At 46.2% G+C, this 22,396-nt stretch overlaps 1 protein-coding gene across 1 annotated transcript in view; it reads right to left on the bottom strand.

Moving 5' to 3' along the window:
* The window catches only part of LOC106611458 (uncharacterized), a 64,177-nt gene that overhangs the window by 4,940 nt on the left and 36,841 nt on the right, over nucleotides 1-22,396 (bottom strand). The window contains exons 15-27 of the mRNA XM_082955499.1: nucleotides 22,027-22,175; nucleotides 21,100-21,366; nucleotides 19,713-20,944; nucleotides 17,677-17,775; nucleotides 15,327-15,396; nucleotides 14,772-14,960; nucleotides 13,410-13,526; nucleotides 13,032-13,145; nucleotides 12,390-12,536; nucleotides 10,725-10,883; nucleotides 10,387-10,527; nucleotides 10,035-10,127; nucleotides 3,359-3,457 (exon numbers count right to left, since the gene is read on the bottom strand). Coding sequence (XP_082811625.1) covers nucleotides 3,359-3,457; nucleotides 10,035-10,127; nucleotides 10,387-10,527; nucleotides 10,725-10,883; nucleotides 12,390-12,536; nucleotides 13,032-13,145; nucleotides 13,410-13,526; nucleotides 14,772-14,960; nucleotides 15,327-15,396; nucleotides 17,677-17,775; nucleotides 19,713-20,944; nucleotides 21,100-21,366; nucleotides 22,027-22,175 — 2,876 coding nt within the window. The remainder of the gene's footprint in view (nucleotides 1-3,358; nucleotides 3,458-10,034; nucleotides 10,128-10,386; nucleotides 10,528-10,724; nucleotides 10,884-12,389; nucleotides 12,537-13,031; nucleotides 13,146-13,409; nucleotides 13,527-14,771; nucleotides 14,961-15,326; nucleotides 15,397-17,676; nucleotides 17,776-19,712; nucleotides 20,945-21,099; nucleotides 21,367-22,026; nucleotides 22,176-22,396) is intronic.

Below are 22,396 nucleotides of genomic sequence, written 5' to 3'. Positions count from 1 at the left end.
TCAGAGTCCACCAATCCTCCGGTAGCTGTCCGCATGAGCGGCCCTCTGTTCTGGCATCGCAGCATCCTGGAGAGAGAAGGCAGGTAGACTTCACCAGGGTTCACCCCTCCATCCAGGCCTCGAGTCCTTTAAACCTTCAACGCTTAGCTCGGCTTTAGCAGTGCAATCTGAGCACCAACCCCCACCAGAATAGAAAGTGACAGACATGGTGAATCTAGAGAAAACACAACCAAACCCAGAATGTTCCCTCTCCACACACTACGGCTGTCCCAGACAAAATCATAATCAGGGTCATCCTGTTCTTACGACCAATCGATTGGTCGAAATGTTTAAACTTACACACACCTTATATGTTTGAATAAAATCAACTACATATGCACTGAGCTTGTCTGATACTTTAAGCACACCGTTTGATCACACAAATGGACTCAAGAGCCCGATGGTCACACTGGTAACAAAAATGACAGCGAGTCCCTACTGCAGAGAAAAGGTCTCTCTCTCCCCCTCCCTCCCTCTCCCCTACTGCAGAGAAAAGGTCTCTCTCTCCCCCTCCCTCCCTCTCTCCTCTCTCCCCTACTGCAGAGAAAAGGTCTCTCTCCCCCCTCCCTCCCTCTCCCCCTACTGCAGAGAAAAGGTCTCTCTCCCCCTCCCTCCCTCTCTCTCTCCCTCTCCCCTACTGCAGAGAAAAGGTCTCTCTCCCCCTCCCTCCCTCTCCCCTACTGCAGAGAAAAGGTCTCTCTCTCCCCCCTCCCTCCCTCTCTCCCTCTCCCCTACTGCAGAGAAAAGGCACCACGTTGTCTCTCTCTCTCCTCCCTACTGCAGAGAAAAGGCACCACGTTGTCTCTCTCTCTCTCCTCCCTACTGCAGAGAAAAGGCACCACGTTGTCTCTCTCTCTCTCTCTCCTCCCTACTGCAGAGAAAAGGCACCACAGCACAGTAAGTGTTTATTGCGCTGTCCGTGCTGAAGCTGCCACATCATTACAGCCATTTAGTTTCTTACTGACTGAAAAGTTCTGTTACTGAAATCCCTCATTTGTTAAAGGGGGAAAAAAATGTCCCCTATGCCCTCAACACTTGCTCTTTACACAAAACATGTAAGCATCGCATGCGACGCCTGACCTATAGCCTATCATAAATACGTCAATAAATAAATTAACAAAACCTGAACACTTGACAGCAAAATGGATGTGGATGACGTGAAAAATAAACTCGAAACCGGCGAACGCTCCGGAGGGGAAGTCAGATCTGTGGAAGACATTTGACTTTGTTTAGGAAACTACTGGTGAGCAAGTAGAAAGGGGGTATGTGAGGAAGCGTTGTGTGATCAAGTAAAAAGCGGGTATAGGAGGAAGCGTTGTGTGATCAAGTAAAAAGCGGGTATAGGAGGAAGCGTTGTGTGATCAAGTAAAAAGCGGGTATAGGAGGAAGCGTTGTGTGATCAAGTAAAAAGCGGGTATAGGAGGAAGCGTTGTGTGATCAAGTAAAAAGCAGGTATAGGAGGAAGCGTTGTGTGATCCAGTAAAAAGCGGGTATAGGAGGAAGCGTTGTGTGATCAAGTAGAAAGAGGGTATATGAGGAAGTGTTGTGTGAATATTTGTGTGCCAAACAGTTGTTGTTAGATTACAATATTTAGTCTGACCATTTGGAACAGTGTAAACACTAAATAAGTGTACCAGAGAGAACTTGGTTCTATTTGTTACGCTTGACGCGCTGCAAGTCCTGCCTCTACCATCTCATTGGTTTTTAAGAGCATATACCCACGTGGGTGATCGAGGTCCACACTCCAACTTGCGTGTCCTCGTCTGGTGTGGGTGGACAAAACTAACATGTGTGCGATGGCAGACGCGCGAGCAGTCTGGTCAGCATGTTAGGCTATTGATTCTAGACCAAATTAAATTGGGATTTCCTCTTCCTCAATTTTCTTAGACAATTCAGCTAAGGGCTGTTTCCTCGTTTCTGCTGCATTGTTCTCAATCCCAACATGCTGCTTAACATAGCAACATAGGGAAAGGCGCCAATTTTACAGTGCACTGAATATTATGTTCCAGAAACACAGACAGCGAGAGGGAGAAAGCACATTTGTTATAAAATAATAATATATTTATTAGCGTTGGGCCATTATTTTTTTTACATAATATCACGATCTACAATTTCTTAGAGTGATGCACTGTGCCATCCCAGTGGCCTCAGTAATGGATTATTCCACTGAGACAGGCAGGTGATGGACTGTGCCATCCCAGTGGCCTCAGTAATGGATTATTCCACTGAGACAGGCAGGTGATGCACTGTGCCATCCCAGTGGCCTCAGTAATGGATTATTCCACTGAGACAGGCAGGTGATGGACTGTGCCATCCCAGTGGCCTCAGTAATGGATTATTCCACTGAGACAGGCAGGTGATGGACTGTGCCATCCCAGTGGCCTCAGTAATGGATTATTCCACTGAGACAGGCAGGTGATGGACTGTGCCATCCCAGTGGCCTCAGTAATGGATTATTCCACTGAGACAGGCAGGTGATGGACTGTGCCATCCCAGTGGCCTCAATAATGGATTATTCCACTGAAACAGGCAGGTGTTTGGTGCACCATGAAAACAGAAAATATACTGCGACTGCTCGGCTAAAGAATCTCGGGTTGACCAACAGCCTATCGACCAAACAATCGACCAGTCGACTAAATGGGGTCAGCCCTACTACAAAACACACACGTGAGAGAACATGAAGATGGCAAGGCAGTGGGTGTGGTGATGAAACCAGGACAAAATGTCCCAGCTACAGAACCCCCCCCCCCCCAAAAAAAGGCATTTCAATTCTTACTTCTATTTTCAAACATTTATATCCCCAAAGTGAAAATGGAGGGACATTTTGTAAGGTGTCTGTGGTTCAGTTCCTATAATAATAAATGTAATCAAGGTGTCTGTGGTTCAGTTCCTATAATAATAAATGTAATCAAGGTGTCTGTGGTTCAGTTCCTATAATAATAAATGTAATCAAGGTGTCTGTGGTTCAGTTCATATAATAATAATAATAATAATAATAATGTAATCAAGGTATTTGTGGTTCAGGTCCCATCAGAGTGTAATAAAGGGAGATCAGAAGAGTCAGGTATTCCCATAATCAACAGGATATGATGCAGAGCTGTAGAATGGACAGTGTATAAAGTGTGATAGTAGCAGTAAATAGCTGTTGAACACAGTAAGAGTGAAGATACTGTATACTAAGTGCTAGATTGTAGATCACCAGATATGCCAGCTGCATTGATTGATTCAAAGAACAAGAAGGAGATCTGAGGATTGACTTCCAGTTAGAGGTGCGATTCGCCTGCAATAGGAAGTGATGGGTAGCCCTGATCTCTCCTACCTGTATGTTCTCTGGGTTGTGGTCGTTCTCGCAGTGTTGTCCTCGCCACTCACCAGGCATCCTGCGAGGGGAGGGGGGCAGCAGACCACCCAGCTGGGCCTAGAGAGACAAGGCTGAATGTTAGGAGATGAGATAATGAGAGAGTCAGGAGAAAGAGAGGAGTGACAGACAGGAGAGATACAGTTAGGAAAGAGACGGAGGATTTGATAGGATCTCATTATCCGATGCCAACCAACTAGTCTTATTTGGGTCCGACACATAACGGAAAAGACATTAGACAAGACTTACCAATTTACATACATTTAAAAACATTAACATGGAGTGTGTGCGCATGGGGGAGAGGCATTGTGTTGTGAGGTGTTGCTTTATTTGTTTTTTGAAACCAGGTTTGCTGTTTACTTGCGCTATATAAGATGGGAGTTCCATGCACTCATGTCGCTGTATAATACTGTACATTTCTTGAATTTGTTCTTGACCTGGGGACTGTGCAAAGACCCCTGGTGGCATGTCTAGTAGAGTAAGTGTGCATCAGTGCTGTAATTAAGTTGACTATGCAAACAATTTGGGATTTCCAACACATGAATGTTTCTTATAAAAACAAGTGATGCTGTCAGTTTTTCCTCAACTTGTTCAACAGCCACATTATTCATTACCAGATTCAGCTGAGGTCTAGAACTTAAGGAATGATTTGTACCAAATAAAATGCTCTTAGTTTTAGAGATGTTCAGGACCAGTTTTATTACTGGCCTCTCATTCCAAAACAGACTGCAACTCTTTGTTAAGGGTTTCAGTGACTTCATTAGCTGTGGTTAGCACATTGGCTAACCGGGCTATCTGCATTGTGTCCCACCACCCGCCAACCCCTCTTTTTACGCTACTGCTACTCTCTGTTCATATATGCATAGTCACTTTAACCAAACCTATATGTACATACTACCTCAATCAGCCTGACTAACCGGTGTCTGTATATAGCCTTGCTACTCTTATTTTCAAATGTCTTTTTACTGTTGTTTTATTTCTTTACTTACCCCCACACACACACACACACACACACACACACACACACCGTTTTTCCCCACACTATTGGTTAGAGCCTGTAAGTAAGCATTTCACCTGTTGTATTCGGTGCATATGACAAATAAACTTTGATTTGATTCACCAGCATACATGGACACACATGCTTTGTTTAATGCCAGTGGCAGGTCATTGGTAAAATAAAATAGAGAAGAGTAGAGGGCCTAGAGAGCTGCCCTGCGGTACCACACTTTACATGTGACAGAGAAGCTTCCATAAATTTCTTTTTACAAATCCTCTGAGGTCTACTAGATAGATTGCCATATCGTGGATTCAGAGCTGAGGTTGAAAAGCCATAACACATGTTGTTTTCAACAGGTTATGGTCAATAATACAAAAAGGTTGTACTGAAATCTAACAGTACATCTGCCACAATCTTCTTATCAAATTTCTTTCAACCAAATTTGTCATTTTGAAACAGCACAGTTACAAATAGATGGCAAAAAGAAATCAAAACTGGACGGTCTTCAGAGATAAGATGGGAGGGGTTGAGGGTAGCTGAAGGATGAGATAAAAAAAAAATGTTTCCGTGAAATGTATATATATGTATAAGAGTTGTTGTCGTTGATTAAATTACTCCAACTACGGGAGGGATGGTAGGGTTAGGGGAACATAAAAATATATTGCAATAAATCGAAATAAAAGTTAATGTGGAATTTCTTTCCTTCTTAATGCGTTTCAGCCAATCCATTGTGTGGTGACAAGGTATGGGTAGCAAACAGAAGATAGCCCTATTTGGTAAAAGACCAAGTCCATATTTTGGCAAGAACCGCTCAAATAAGCAAAGAGGAACGACAGTCCATCACTTGGGTTACCAAGTGGCGCAGCGGTCTAAGGCATTGCATCTCAGTGCTAGAGGCGTCACTACAGACCCTGGTTCGATTCCAGGCTGTAACACAACCGGCCGTGGTTGGTAGTCCCATAGGGCGGCGCACAATTGCCCCAGTGTCGTCCGGGTTAGGGTTTGGCTCAGAGTTACCAGCCTCAGAAATTGCAGCCTAAATAAATGTTTCAGAGTTCAAGTAACATACACATCTCAACATCAACTGTTCAGAGGAGACTGCATGAATCAGGCCTTCATGGTCGAATTGCTGCAAAAAAGCACTACTAAAAGAGACGAATAAGAAGAAAAGACTCGCTTGGGCCAAGAAACACGAGCTGGTGGAAATCTGTACTTTGTCGTCTGATGAGGTGAGATTGTTTCAAACCGCCGTGTCTTTGTAAGACGCAGAGTAGGTGAACGGGTGATCTCCGCATGCATGGTTCCCACTGTGAAGCATGGAGGAGGTGGTGTTGTAATAGTGTCACCAGCAAAGCACCCCAACACTGTCTGATTTATTTTGAATTCAAGGCATACTTAACCAGCATTCTGCAGCAATACGCCAGCCATCTATCACTTGTTTTTCAACAGGACAATGACCCAACACACCTCCAGGCTGTGTAAGGGCTATTTGACCAAGAAGGAGAGTGATGGAGTGCTGCATCAGACGACCTGGCCTCCACAAATCACCCGACCTCAACCCAATTGAGATGGTTTGGGATGAGTTGGACCGCAGAGTGAAGGAAAATCAGCGCCTAGCATATGTGGGAAGACTTTTGGAAAAGCATTCCTTATGAAGCCGATTGAGGGAACGCCAAGAGCATGCAAAGCTGTCATCAAGGCCAAGGGTGGCTACTTTGAAGAAACAACAAATATATTGATTTGTTTAACACTTTTGTTCACATGATTCCATATGTGTTATTTCATAGTTGATGTCTTCACTATTATTCTACAATGTAGAAAATAGTAAAAACAAAGAAAAACCCTTGAATGTGGAGGTGTACAAACTTTTGACTGGTACTGTATATATGGGGGATGGGAAATGCAGATAATTACATTGATGGAAGCTACAATCTACCCCATTAATAATATACTGCTCAAAAAAAACAAAAGGGTACACTTAAACAACACATCCTAGATCTTAATGAAGGAAATAATCTTATTAAATACTTTGTTCTTTACATAGTTGAATGTGCTGACAACAAAATCACACAAAAATAATCAATGGAAATCCAATTTATCAACCCATGGAGGTCTGGATTTGGAGTCACACTCAAAATTAAAGTGGAAAACCACACTACAGGCTGATCCAACTTTGATGTAACGTCCTTAAAACAAGTCAAAATGAGGCTCAGTAGTGTGTGTGGCCTCCACGTGCATGTATAACCTCCCTACAATGCCTGGGCATGCTCCTGATGAGGTGGTGGATGGTCTCCTGAGGGATCTCCTCCCAGACCTGGACTAAAGCATCCGCCAACTCCCGGACAGTCTGCTGTGCAACGTGGCGTTGGTGGATGGAGCGAGACATGATGTCCCAGATGTGCTCAATTGGATTCAGGTCTGGGGAACGGGCGGGCCAGTCCATAGCATCAATGCCTTCCTCTTTCAGGAACTGCTGACACACTCCAGCCACATGAAGTCTAGCATTGGCTTGCATTAGGAGGAACCCAGGGCCAACCGCACCAGCATATGGTCTCACAAGGGGTCTGAAGATCTCATCTCGGTACCTAATGGCAGTCAGGCTACCTCTGGCGAGCACATGGAGGGCTGTGCGGCCCCCCAAAGAAATGCCATCCAACACCATGACTGACCCACCGCCAAACCGGTCATGCTGGAGGATGTTGCAGGCAGCAGAACGTTCTCCACGGCGTCTCCAGACTCTGTCACGTCTGTCACGTGCTCAGTGTGAACCTGCTTTCATCTGTGAAGAGCACAGGGCGCCAGTGGCGAATTTGCCAATCTTGGTGTTCTCTGGCAAATGCCAAACGTCCTGCACGGTGTTGGGCTGTAAGCACAACCCCCACCTGTGTACGTCGGGCCCTCATACCACCTTCATGGAGTCTGTTTCTGACCGTTTGAGCAGACACATGCACATTTGTGGCCTGCTGGAGGTCATTTTGCAGGGCTCTGGCAGTGCTTCTCCTGCTCCTCCTTGCACAAAGGCGGAGGTAGCGGTCCTGCTGCTGGGTTGTTGCCCTTCTACGGCCTCCTCCACGTCTCCTGATGTACTGGCCTGTCTCCTGGTAGCGCCTCCATGCTCTGGACACTACGCTGACAGACACAGCAAACCTTCTTGCCACAGCTCGCATTGATGTGCCATCCTGGATGAGCTGCACTACCTGAGCCACTTGTTTGGGTTGTAGACTCCGTCTCATGCTACCACTAGAGTGAAAGCACCGCCAGCATTCAAAAGTGACCAAGACATCAGCCAGGAAGCATAGGAACTAAGAAGTGGTCTGTGGTCCCCACCTGCAGAACCACTCCTTTATTGGGGGAGTCTTGCTAATTGCCTATAATTTCCACCTGTTGTCTATTCCATTTGCACAACAGCATGTGAAATGTATTGTCAATCAGTGTTGCTTCCTAAGTGGACAGTTTGATTTCACACATTGTGTTTAACTCCAAGTCAATCACACTTCTAAACGTTCCCTTTATTTTTTTGAGCAGTGTATATACATTTAGTCATTTGTGTCAGTGCAGTACATGTTGAGTGCCCTTCTCTATAAGCATGCTGAACGTCTGTTTTGAATTGTTTACAGAGAAATAGCATTGTATTAGGTCAAACAATTTTTTCCAACCGTTTGCTAAGAGCTGACAGGTCTGCTATTAGAACCAGTAAAGGCCACTTTACCACTCTTGGGTAGTGGAATTACCTTGGCTTCCCTCCAGGCCTGAGGACAAAGACTTTACTCTAGGCTAATATAAAAAAATATGACAGATAGGAGTAGCTATAGTCAGCTAACATCCTCAGTAGCTTTCCATCGACGTTGTCAATGCCAGGAGGTTTGTCATTATTGATCGATAACAATAGATTTTCCACCTCTCCCTAACTTCACAAAAACAGGTTTAGAAATGTATTCAAAACGTATATATTTTATTTAAAGATCACATTTACATTTAAACTAAAATATTACATAAGTATTCAGACCCTTTACTCAGTACTTTGTTAAAGCACCTTTGGCAGCGATTACAGCCTCGAGTCTTCTTTGGTATGACGCTACAAGCTTGGCACACCTGTATTTGTGGAGTTTCTTCCATTCTTCTCTGCAGATCCTCTGAAGCTCTGTCAGGTTGGATGGGGAGTGTTGCTGCACAGCTATTTTCAGGTTTCTCCAGAGATGTTCGATTGGGTTCAAGTCCGGCCTCTGGCTGGGCCACTCAAGGACATCCAGAGACTTGTCCCGAAGCCACTCCTGCGTTGTCTTCGCTGTGTTCTTAGGGTTGTTGTCCTGTTGGAAGGTGAACCATCGCCCCAGTCTGAGGTCCTGAGCAGGTTTTCATCAAGGATCTCTGTACTTTTCTCATGGTCTGAGAGCCCTTTAGGTGGCTTTTGGCAAACTCCAAGCGAACCGTCGTATGCCTTTTACTGAGGAGTGGCTTCCGGCTGGCCACTCCACCAAAAAGGCCTGATTGGTTGAGTCCTGCAGTGATGGGTGTCGTTCTGGAAGGTTCTCCCATCTCCACAGAGGAACTCTGGAGCTCTGTCAGAGTGACCATTGGGTTCTTGGTCACCTCCCTGACCAAGGCCCTTCTCCCCAGATTACTCAGTTTGACCGGCCGGCCAGCTCTAGGAAGAGTCTGTGGTTCCAAACTTCTTCCATTTAAAGAATAATGGAGGCCACTGTGTTCTTGGGGACCTTCAATGATGCATAATGTTTTTGGTGGCCTTCCACAGAGCTCTACGGACAATTCCTTCTTCCTCGTGGCTTCGTTTTTGCTCTGACATGCACTGTCAACTGTGGGACCTTATATAGACCTCATCCTTTCCAAATCATGCCGAAACAAATTAAATTTACCACAGATGAACTCCAATCAAGTTGTAGAAACATCAAGGATGACCAATGGAAACAGGATTCACCGGGGCTCAATTTCCAGTCTCATAGCAAAGGGCCTGAATACTTATGTAAATAAGGTATGTCTAAAAACCTGTTTTTACTTTGTCATTATGGGGTATTGTGTGTAGATTGTTGTATTTAATCCATTTCGGAATAATGCTGTGACGTAACAAAATGTGGAAAAAGGGGAAGGGGTCTGAATACTTTCCGAAGGAACTGTATAAACGCTATCGAATGTTGGCAAGTTATTGATTTCATGAACCTTATTTCTAAGGGGACATATATTAAATTGGGTTATTTTCAGCCCTTTCCTGGGTAGCTTATCAGAGACGGACAAAATGGAAAAGAGCAGACAAAGCAAGAGGGAAAAAAAAGTACATTAAACAGTTGGTGTGTGTGCTGTAGGGTTGAAGCCATAGGCTTGGCTCTCTCTCATCCCTTCCAGGCTTCTGGGAGGGAGGACAATGATCCTGTCATAGCGGATATAAGCAGTGTCTCCACGCACTCTGGCAGCTTTTATGGCTGGGCTAAGTTCTTTCCTCTTCTGGCGCACAGCTTAAGGATAGTCCTCGTTGAAGAAGATGTACGTTCCTATTTATATAGGAAATTACAGACGAGTAAGGAATAGGGAGAAAGGTGACATTAAAAAGAGGACAGGTGTTTGACAGGTAGATTAAAGTCCAGAGTACAAGAGGGGGAAGTTAGGGAAGGTTGGCAGAGAACTGACCTCCAGAAGCCAGGCCTGTAGTGGGACCTGTTGGATCTTCAGCCCCTCATTCTCCTGACGTAGACTCTCCAGCTCTCGCTGAACCTCACACACCTGCAAACCACACCATCACGCCGGGCACACAAGACCATCAGATAACAAGGAAAGATCCTGTATAACAGACAATGTCAAAAGCTGACTGCTTCAGAAATACAAGTTTCTTGTGAATTATATGTGGAGGTAAGCTTTCCTTTTCTACACAGGTTGATATTATTGATGTACAGGGAAAGTGTAACTCAACCAATCAATCAGCTAACGCTAGCTAGCCAACCAATCAGAGCAGGTGTAAGAGTAGATCCTCCTGTTAGATGACCTTTTTCTGAGCAGAGAGTAGCTCCTGATGTATCATGTCCAGCTCTCTCTTCAGAGCAGTCTTCTCCTGTTCTACAGTCTTCCCCACGCTGGACTGGCCCTGCTGTTTCTGCTGCTTCACGGTTAAGATGGCTGCCTCCAGCTGTGAGGAGATGATACAGGGTTTGATAGAGGTATTCTCATATGCAGGGTGTACCGCTGTCCTCTAAACCTCAAACTTAAAAGATCTTGAGACATTAAGTCAGATATGATTTTTTATATTTTGTCGAATGGATGAATGAGTCTGTCCCATCCATCCATCATCCATCCATCCATCCATCCATCCATCCGTAATCTCACCTTGTCCCTGGTGTGGTGGAGCTCCATGGTCAGCCTCTCGTTCTCCTGCCTCAGCTGCTGCTGCTCCTGTTCCACCAGCCTGGCCAGCTCATCCTGGTACAGCTTCTTATGCTGGCTCTGGTATCCACTGGAGTGCAGGGCCATCTCCAGAACCTGGTTCTGATTCAGGAAAACCCATCAGATGTCACAATAACAAATCAGCTGAGAGACTGAGCATTATCTGACCCATAGAAATATACTATAAGGGACAAAGCTGCTCAGACCACAGCAATTTGACTGGATGCCCGTTTTAATATTTCTATACCAACCTAACAACCAGTCTGTGTTTTTGTATGTTGTCGAACTGCTTTGCTTTATCTTGACCAGGTCGCAATTGTAAATGAGAACTTGTTCTCAACTTGCCTACCTGGTTAAATAAAGGTGAAATAAATAAAAAAGAAATTAGAGAAATATAATGACTAGAACTGACCAACCTGAAGCCAGCCAACTACCCAACTAGCCAGCCAACCAACCAACCTCAAGCCAGCCAACTACCCAACCAACCAACCTCAAGCCAGCCAATCAACTACCCAACCAACCAACCTCAAGCAAGCTAGCCAGCCAGCCAGCCAATCAACTACCCAACCAACCTCAAGCAAGCCAGCCAGCCAGCCAATCAACCAACCTGTAGCCAGCCAGCCAGCCAGCCAGCCAATCAACCAACCTGTAGCCAGCCAATCAACCAACCTGTAGCCAGCCAATCAACCAACCTGTAGCCAGCCAATCAACCAACCTGTAGCCAGCCAATCAACCAACCTGTAGCCAGCCAATCAACCAACCTGTAGCCAGCCAATCAACCAACCTGTAGCCAGCCAATCAACCAACCTGTAGCCAGCCAGCCAGCCAATCAACCAACCTGTAGCCAGCCAGCCAGCCAATCAACCAGCCTGAAGCCAGCCAGCCAGCCAATCAACCAACCTGTAGCCAGCCAATCAACCAACCTGTAGCCAGCCAATCAACCAACCTGAAGCCAGCCAGCCAGCCAATCAACCAACCTGAAGCCAGCCAATCAACCAACCTGAAGCCAGCCAATCAACCAACCTGAAGCCAGCCAGCCAGCCAATCAACCAGCCTGAAGCCAGCCAGCCAGCCAATCAACCAACCTGAAGCCAGCCAGCCAGCCAATCAACCAACCTGAAGACAGCCAGCCAGCCAATCAACCAACCTGAAGCCAGCCAGCCAGCCAGCCAATCAACCAACCTGAAGCCAGCCAGCCAGCCAGCCAATCAACCAACCTGAAGCCAGCCAGCCAGCCAATCAACCAACCTGAAGCCAGCCAATCAACCAACCTGAAGCCAGCCAATCAACCAACCTGAAGCCAGCCAATCAACCAACCTGAAGCCAGCCAATCAACCAACCTGAAGCCAGCCAATCAACCAACCTGAAGCCAGCCAATCAACCAACCTGAAGCCAGCCAATCAACCAACCTGAAGCCAGCCAATCAACCAACCTGAAGCCAGCCAATCAACCAACCTGAAGCCAGCCAATCAACCAACCTGAAGCCAGCTAGCCAGCCAAACAGAAGCCAGCCAATCAATTTACCAACCAAACAGAAGCCAGCCAATCAACTAACCAAACAAACAGAAGCCAGCCAATCAATTAGCGTGTCATCATAGTAGGCCTCACCTTATCATTGTAATTCTGCAGCTGTTTGTGCAGTGACATCACTTCCTGTTTGAGGGTGTCCTTCTCCTGCTGTGTCACGCGGAGGTCTGACTTGAGACAGCCGCTCTGGAGGTTAACAGACTTAAGACTTTCCTCCAACACCTGGGTCTGAGAGAGACCACCTTGGTCATGAATAGGGTTACAAAGTTCCCCTAACTTTCCTTAAATTCCCTGGTTTTCCAGAAATCCTGGTTGGAGGAGTCCGGATTCCCTTATAATTCCCTTGTGATTCAGGAATCCTCCAGCCAGGATTTCTTGGAAACTTTACATAAATACTGACTGACACTACAAAGCATATTGACTAAACACATAAATCAATAAGAGTCATAGAATTTGTCAAATGTTGCATAATTAATTAGAAATACTTAATTGTCTTTGCAATGTTGAAATGTGTCTTCGGCTTGACACACACAGAACATACCGTCCATTATAATTGATGATGATATTGAATGAAAGTGGTAACTATTTTAATTGTAGATCACTACTGTGTCATAAGTGGTTGACAAGGGTACGTCCCAAAAGGCACCCCCTATTCCCTATAAAAGTGTACTACTATTGACCAGGCAGTGTAAAAGGTTGCCCGACTGAACAGAGTATCCTTACCCTCTCCTGAGATTTGGCTAGCTGGTTGCGTAATCCCTGGGTTTGTTTTTCCAAAGCCTTGCGTTCCTGCAGGAGGAGGGAGAGCTGGCACTCTACAGCCCCCATCTTAGCCACCTACAGATGGACAAGGCGAAGAAGAATGGGGTTGTATGTACCATATAACCAATTTAACCATAATGTATCTAAACCCCTACATCCATGTGTAACATACGGTATATAATATACAGAAACTGCTAGTAGGTCTCTGCAGGTCTCCCTTGCAAAATACTAAACTAACCTGGATAAATAAAAGTTTAATACAAATTTTTAAAAAAGTGAGTTAAGGATGATTCTATTTGATTTTTACTACATAATGTTTATAATCTGCTCACATCTCACCTTATCTCTGAGGGTATTGAGTTGTAGCACCAGCTGGGCCTTGCCCACCTCTAGAAGTACAGTCCCTTCCACAGCGTTGGTCAGCTCCGCCTCCAGGGCAGACACGCACACTGCCATCTGATACAGGAAAACAAGTCGTTAGGACCACCAATGGCTTTTTCTCTATTTATCCAGTCCTCTCCATCCTCATCTCCTACTTAAAACACACTGGAGAAGAAAACCAGAGAGCAGGGACATGCAATCTTCTTGTCCAATGCAATTTTGAGGAAGAGAAACGAAGAGGAATCGAGCGAAGATGAATTGAGAAACAGGTTGTGACTACAATCAAAAGATTCAAAGAGATAGTTTGGGGATTTTGTCAATGAAGCCCTTTATCAACTTGCCCAGAGTGAGATGGACTCGTACCATTTTTTTTTTAACTCTAGATAGGCATTTGCTTGTTAACCTACTTCTAACTTCTTTCATACTGGACTCAAAGAGGACATAACATTATCACTTCACGCGCCAGACCCCGGCGCCACGAGGGGGCTTAGCCGCCCCACCCCCTAGTTGAAACTTGAGCCCCCTCAACTTTGAGTTTTATGTCCCAATATAAAATACGATAGGTTGGTGCACAGTCTGTGTCAACCTATCTCCGCTGTGTCAGCACCATGGACATGTAGGGGGAGGGGGGGGGGCTATGGAAAGCCACTAGGGAGGGTAGGTATGACTTCTTTGGGTTTCCATAAAAAGCAAGAAAAAAAGAAAACACGCTTCTCATCTGTGGTACGCTAAGTGAATAACGTGATAGGCTTCCGCCTGTAATATTTGATTTATAAAAAGGGCGGGGTCAAGTTAACCGTTGAAAACTGCTTCACTCAACTCTGCCTCATCACAACAGAGTTTAGTTAGCGTCTTAGCTTAGCTGTAAAAAGCATTACGTGTTATTAGCCATAGCCTATTTAGTTCAAACAAGCATTATTATTATGGTGTACGGCTGCATTCACATAGGGTAATTCAACTATTACAAACATCCCATCTTGCAGCCTATATTCATGACCAAAATGGCCTTGCTTTGTGTGTAGGGCGCTGTCCATTGTGCTGATACAGATTGACACCAAACTATCATTTCAAAAGCACTCAATGGCCTCGGCATTTTAACTTTGTTTATTGTGGTATAGTGTGATATAAGCAGAATTCAACATAATACCAATGCAATAACCCCCCCCAAAATTGTGCCCCTCACCAATTTCAACTGTACCCTTAGTCCCTTTATCCTGGAACTGGGTTGGCCATGACTTAACCTGACTCTGGGAAGTAGATAAGGGCTTCACTGCCAAAATCCTGAACCATCCCTTTAAAAACAACTGTGTCCTCATTTACCTTCATCCTCTCATCCCCCGGTACAGTACGTTGCTGGTCTCTGACAGCTTCCTGTCTCTCACTCTGTCTGAGCAGTTCACCCAGCTGTTGGCTCAACCCCTCCACTCCTGCTGCGTTCTGGGCGTTCTTCTCCGACAGCTGCTCGTTCTCATCCTCCAGCTGCTGACTGCGGAGACGAAGCACTGAGATCTACGGGGGGGGGGGGAGGATGCAGATTTAGCGGTCATCCCAAATGGAACCCTATATAGTGCACTACTTTGTAACCAGGGCCTGCACCCCATTCCCTATATAGTGCACTACTTTTTACCTACGTCCTATACAATACCCTACTTTGTAACCAGTGCCTGCACCCTATTCCCTGCTCAAAAGTAGTTCACTATATAGAGAAAAATGACACCTTTTCTGACACCGATCTAGATTTATTAGAGTTGCCATGTATTGCCCGTGTTAGCACAAAGGAACCATGGTCTTAAGTGCAATGCACAGCCCCTAGAACCAAGTCAAAGGGTAACATTAATATCGCTGATAAAGTCAGTTGGTTGACTCTCGTCCTACCTGTCTCTTGAAACTCTCCGTCTTCTTTTGCGCAGAAATCTTCTCCTTCCTGAAATGCTCCAGTTTGAAGCTAAGATAGGGGGCGAAGAAAAGTTCAAGTTCAACGACCCAATGAAATGAAAAATACAGTTGTACCATATTACGGGCTTCGATACTCTACATCAGTGTTCCTTAGTCCTGGTACTGGGGACTTAGTGGTACACATTTGAGTTTTTGTCCTAGCACTAACACACCTGTTCATTCCCCTAATCAAAGGCTTGATAAGCTGATTAGTTAAATCAGGTGTGTAAGTGCTAGCACAGATGTAGTGGTTAATCTCACTAGGGTAGGGGGCACTATTTTCACCTCCGGATGAAAAGCGTGCCCAAAAGTAAACTACCTGCTACTCAGGCCCAGAAGCTAGGATATGCATATAATTAGTAGATTTGGATAGAAAAAAAAAACTCCAAAGTTTCTAAAACTGTTAAAATAATGTCTGAGTATAACAGAACTGATATGGCAGGCAAAAACCTGAGAAATTCATCCAGGAAGTGGGATTTTTTATGTTTGTAGTTTTCCATTGACTGCCTACATGGATTCCATTGACTTAGGATTCAAATTGCACTTCCTATGGCTTCCACTAGATGTCATCAGTCTTTAGAAATTGTTTCAGGCTTGTATTCTGAAAAATGAGGGAGTGTCTTGGACCTGCAGTGTCCCAGAGGTTTTTCATGCGCACGACCGAGAGCGCACTTTTCTTGTTTTCCTTTTATATTGACAAAGTTTTTGTCCAGTTGAAATATTGATTATTGTGACTAAAAACAACCTGAGGATTGATTATAAACATCGTTTGACATGTTTCTACGAACTTTACTGATACTTTTCGGATTTTGTGTCTGGCTGTTTTGACTGCCTTTGAGCCTGTGGATTACTGAACAAAACGCACAAACAAAACGGAGGTTTTTGGATATAAAGAGGGACTTTAGCGAACAAAACAAACATTTATTGAGTAAATGGGAGTCTTGTGAGTGCAACCCAACTATGATCATCAAAGTGATAGATTTTAATCACCATTTCTGACTTGTGTAACTCCTCTACTTGGCTGGTAACTGTTTGTAATGATTTGTCTGCTGGGCGCTGTTCTCAGATAATCGCATGGTTTGCTTTCACCGTAAAGTCTTTTTGAAATCTGACACCGTGGTTGGATTAACAAGAAGTTAATCTTTAAACTGATGTAGAACACTTGTATGTTTCATGAATTTTTATAATGAGTGTGGTGGATGAATCAGAATTAGTTGGGTAACATTGATAATTAAGATGTTTTATTAGTATAATATGCTTTGGACTCTGGTGTCTTTCAGTTGCACGTTTCCCTTAGCTGGGGCTGAGTCACTTGGGGCCCAGAGAGGGGAGAGGTCACACTTGTTTTTTACATGTCTCTGTTGCTATGCAGAATATCAGCAAGAGAGGAGGACAGAATGATATTGTCTTCATATGTGAATGTGTCTTTACCTATTCTTAAACCATGTGAAGGGATGGCGTGATTAATGGGGAACCAATTATGTCTCCACAATGTCTGTGCGCAAGTCACTCCCCTCAGTGAGCTTGTCCAGGAGTGGAGTCAAGAGGGGGTTTACTTGAGATGGGAGTATCTAGAGTTGACAATTGATTTATGCCATTGGATGAAATGGTGTTTTTGTTCTATGAAGTACCAGGGACGAGATTAGAACCTCGTCATTAGGGACCAAACTGAACAATAATTTATAGCGAATGCTATCTGGCTGTGGATACTCCTTTCTAAAGTACAAGGTCCCTTTGTGAACTGTTCCTAAGATATGTGGTTTGTCATGTCAAAGGGGGGTGGATATTTGCTATAAAATATCTCAGTAGCCATTGTGTTGACTCTTAACGGGTCATTAGAAATGGTGAATCGTTGAAGGTCAAAGTGCTTTTGCAAAAGTATCTTAATTATTAAAGATGTAGTTAACTCGGACTGGTGTGTTTGTAACTCTCCTCATTTGGTAATGCAGAAATTAGCCACCACATAAGTATTTCTGTTTTTGAATTTGGTGCTCTGCAATTTCACTGGATGTTGGCCAGGTGAGACGCTACCGTCCCACACCCCCTAGAGAGGTATAAAAAAAAAATAACAAAAATAACAAAAATATGAGGTGGATAAAGTCTGATCTGCAGTTACAGTGAAGAAAGTTGTGCTCCCTATACTTTAAATGCATTTTTCAGCAAAAGGCTGAGTAACCTGCATTTACTTGCGTTTAACCTCCACTAGACCAGGGAAGATTGCTAGGGTATAAAAAAATAATGGTCCCCAGGAGCAGGAAACACTGATGTACATGAACATGAGTTTTCTTACAGCATCTCTTCCTGGCTGTCTCTCAGGTCCTCATCCTTCAGCGTTGAGATCTTCTGTCTGAGTAAAAGGTTCTCCTCTACTAGACGACCCGCCTCACACCTACAGCCAACAGAGGAAAACAAAGTCAGGAACAGCAGATCTGTACAATGAAACAGATAAATAATGCTAGTAAAAAGCTGTGGAGCTTAAAGGAAATTTTGGGAAAAAAAGGCAAACTCAGCACCATCTTTCATTACAAAATCTACTGATATTACCAACTACCTTAATGATTTTTATATACACTGCTCAAAAAAATAAAGGGAACACTTAAACAACACATCCTAGATCTGAATGAAAGAAATAATCTTATTAAATACTTTTTTCTTTACATAGTTGAATGTGCTGACAACAAAATCACACCAAAAATAATCAATGGAAATCCAATTTATCAACCCATGGAGGTCTGGATATGGAGTCACACTCCAAATTAAAGTGGAAAACCACACTACAGGCTGATCCAACTTTGATGTAATGTCCTTAAAACAAGTCAAAATGAGGCTCAGTAGTGTGTGTGGCCTCCACGTGCCTGTATGACCTCCCTACAATGCCTGGACATGCTCCTGATGAGGTGGCGGATGGTCTCCTGAGGGATCTCCTCCCAGACCTGGACTAAAGTATCCGCCAACTCCTGGACAGTCTGTGGTGCAACGTGGCGTTGGTGGATGGAGCGAGACATGATGTCCCAGATGTGCTCAATTGGATTCAGGTCTGGGGAATGGGCGGGCCAGTCCATAGCATCAATGCCTTCCTCTTGCAGGAACTGCTGACACACTCCAGCCACATGAGGTCTAGCATTGGCTTGCATTAGGAGGAACCCAGGGCCAACCGCACCAGCATATGGTCTCACAAGGGGTCTGAGGATCTCATCTCGGTACCTAATGGCAGTCAGGCTACCTCTGGCGAGCACATGGAGGGCTGTGCGGCCCCCCCAAAAAATGCCACCCCACACCATGACTGACCCACCGCCAAACCGGTCATGCTGGAGGATGTTGCAGGCAGCAGAACGTTCTCCACGGCGTCTCCAGACTCTGTCACGTCTGTCACGTGCTCAGTGTGAACCTGCTTTCATCTGTGAAGAGCACAGGGCGCCAGTGGCGAATTTGCCAATCTTGGTGTTCTCTGGCAAATGCAAAACATCTTGCACGGTGTTGGGCTGTAAGCACAACCCCCACCTGTGGACGTCGGGCCCTCATACCACCCTCATGGAGTCTGTTTCTGACCGTTTGAGCAGACACATGCACATTTGTGGCCTGCTGGAGGTCATTTTGCAGGGCTCTGGCAGTGCTCCTCCTTGCACAAAGGCGGAGGTAGCGGTCCTGCTGCTGGGTTGTTGCCCTCCTACGGCCTCCTCCACGTCTCCTGATGTACTGGCCCGTCTCCTGGTAGCGCCTCCATGCTCTGGACACTACGCTGACAGACACAGCAAACCTTCTTGCCACAGCTCGCATTGATGTGCCATCCTGGATGAGCTGCACTACCTGAGCCATTTGTGTGGGTTGTAGACTCCGTCTCATGCTACCACTAGAGTGAAAGCACCGCCAGCATCCATAAGTGACCAAAACATCACCCAGGAAGCATAGGAACTGAGAAGTGGTCTGTGGTTACCACCTGCAGAGCCACTCCTTTATTGGGGGTGTCTTGCTAATTGCCTATAATTTCCACCTGTTGTCTGTTCCATTTGCACAACAGCATGTGAAATTTATTGTCAATCAGTGTTGCTTCCTAAGTGGACAGTTTGATTTCACAGAAGTGTGATTGACTTGGAGTTACATTGTGTTGTTTAAGTGTTCCCTTTATTTTTTTGAGCAGTATATATAGCCTGGCGAAGCGGCTTGATAAGCTGACTGAATGGAAGCTGATAATGACCTTTTTACATTTTTTTTAAGCTTTTTACAGGTTTTTAATGGACAAATAGTCAATGCTGGGACATAAACCTTAAACAATGTAACAAAGGAAATTGTTCATAAGCTGATTCAATTACAGTAAGACAGTCTTACCTCTTCTCAGCGATGTTGTCCCGCAGTTTATCCAGTAGACCGCTGAGCTGTTCTCTCTCCTCATGGTGTTTGGCACTCAGTTCCTGCACGGCCTGTCTGTGGGCCTCCTTTAGGCTCTGCCTCTCCTCCTGCAGCCGCTCCTGAAACATCCCCTCATAGTCCCCCTCCAGCTGGAGTCTCTCCCTGTCCCAGTCCTCCCTCAGCCTCCTCTCAGTTTCCTCCTGCTGATTCAGGCGCTCCTCGGCTAACCTGGTGAGGAGAGCCACCTCATGACACTCCTGAAGCCGAGCTCGTTCCAGCTCCCACTGCTCAGTGAGCCTGGCCTCCCTGTTCTGCTGCTCCTTGACTAGTCGTAACGTCGCCTCCTCTAACATGGTCTGCAGCGACTCGTTACTCTGCTTGTTCAACTGAGTCTTCTCGCTCTCCCACTCCTCCATGAGTCTCATCTCCAGCTCCTCTCGCTCCGCTTGGAACCTGACACTCACCTCCTCTATCCTAGCCTTCACTGTCTCCTCGTGGCTCTGCTTTAACTCCAGCTTTTCCCTCTCCCACTCCTTTAACAGCCTCATCTCCACCTCCGCCCTCTCCTCCTGTAGCTTCCCCCGCTCTTCTTCCATCCTGGTCAAAAGGATCTCTTTGTGCTCCTCGTCCAGCTTGTTGAGTTCCACAGCATGTAGTTTCCTTAGCTCCTGCATCTCTGTGTCCAGGCCCAGCTCAGCGTTCGACTGTTGGGCCTCCAGGCCCTTCAGCTGCTCCTCCAGGGCGGCAGCCTGGGCGCGGGCCTCTAGGAGCCGCTCCTCCAGGGCGGCAGCCTGGGCGCGGGCCTCTAGGAGCCGCTCCTCCAGGGCGGCAGCCTGGGCGCGGGCCTCTAGGAGCCGCTCCTCCAGGGCGGCAGCCTGGGCGCGGGCCTCTAGGAGCCGCTCCTCCAGGGCGGCAGCCTGGGCGCGGGCCTCTAGGAGCCGCTCCTCCAGGGCGGCAGCCTGGGCGCGGGCCTCTAGGAGCCGCTCCTCCAGGGCGGCAGCCTGGGCGCGGGCCTCTAGGAGCCGCTCCTCCAGGGCGGCAGCCTGGGCGCGGGCCTCTAGGAGCCGCTCCTCCAGGGCGGCAGCCTGGGCGCGGGCCTCTAGGAGCCGCTCCTCCAGGGCGGCAGCCTGGGCGCGGGCCTCTAGGAGCCGCTCCTCCAGTGCGGCAGCCTGGGCGCGGGCCTCTAGGAGCTGCTGCTTCAGGCTGCTCACCTAATATAATCAAATAATGGAATAGACGCCCTTTACCACTGACTTATCACTGAGCGCATACATTTTTGTATGGGTGGCCCCAGCAAGAATCAAACCCCATGATTCCCTGCAAGTGCCATGCTTTAACCAATTGGGTCACACAGTCTTCTACTCACTTCCTCCTCTTGCTGGTGCTCCAGCTCTTCTCTCTCCTCAGCCTGCCTCTGCTCCAAGCCAGCCCGCTCCTCCTCTGCCTGCTCTAGCTGGGCCTGGAGCTCCAGGGCCCTGTTCTGGCTGCTGGACATCTCGCCGTGTAGAGCCTGGATCTCCTCCATGTACTGCAGAGACAAGGCTGACTTCTGGGTCTCCTGGTCCGTCTTCTGCTCCTCCACCTTCTGGTCAAATTCACTCACCTGTAATGACATGGGGAAAATCATATCCAGCTATATCAGAACAAAACAATGCAGTGTGGTCTGTGTGGCCCAGGTTTGTGGTTAGAGCCGCTAACCCTGGCATACATACATAAACACACACCTAGCTACACCCACTCTGTCTCCGATAAAGGAGTGGGGACTGCCCCATCTAGCTACACCCACTCTGTCTCCGATAAAGGAGTGGGGACTGCCCCATCTAGCTACACCCAATCCATCTCCGTTAAACGAGTGGAGAATTCCATCTAGCTACACCCAATCCATCTCCGTTAAACGAGTGGGGAATTCCATCTAGCTACACCCAATCTGTCTCCTATAAAGGAGTGGGGAATTCCATCTAGCTACACCCAATCTGTCTCCTATAAAGGAGTGGGGAATTCCATCTAGCTACACCCAATCTGTCTCCTATAAAGGAGTGGGGAATTCCATCTAGCTACACCCAATCTGTCTCCTATAAAGGAGTGGGGAATTCCATCTAGCTACACCCAATCTGTCTCCTATAAAGGAGTGGGGAATTCCATCTAGCTACACCCAATCTGTCTCCTATAAAGGAGTGGGGAATTCCATCTAGCTACACCCAATCTGTCTCCTATAAAGGAGTGGGGAATTCCATCTAGCTACACCCAATCTGTCTCCAATAAAGTAAACATGGCACAGTGAAATAGGGATTGCTTTAGGAATTCTGTTGAAACACTGGTAGTTAAGTGTCTGAGCCTGTAGATGCGCCATCTCTTGGAGGTGCTTCTCTTTCAGCTGCTCCAGCATCAACTCTGCCTCCAGGCTCATGTTGAACAATGGCTGGCCCTCCTCCAAGCCCAGGCCTGGAGACAATCAAATGCGTTTTTTTCTCCCCCATCAGCAGTTGTCAAAGTTGTTTTTTTGTTGTTGTTTTTTTACAGATACCTGGCATAAAACATCAAACAAGCAATGCAGAAGCACAGGTGGCAAGGATAAACTCCCGCGAAGGAAGGAAACTAGGAAGAAACCTAGAGGAACCAGGCTCAGAGGGAAGGCCAGTCCTCTTCTGGCTGTACTGACAAAC

The sequence above is a fragment of the Salmo salar genome, chromosome 09 (genome assembly GCF_965601325.2).
Source record: "Salmo salar chromosome 09, fSalSal1, whole genome shotgun sequence".
Taxonomy (NCBI): domain Eukaryota; kingdom Metazoa; phylum Chordata; class Actinopteri; order Salmoniformes; family Salmonidae; genus Salmo; species Salmo salar.
This window is presented reverse-complemented; position numbering and strand designations above follow the sequence as displayed.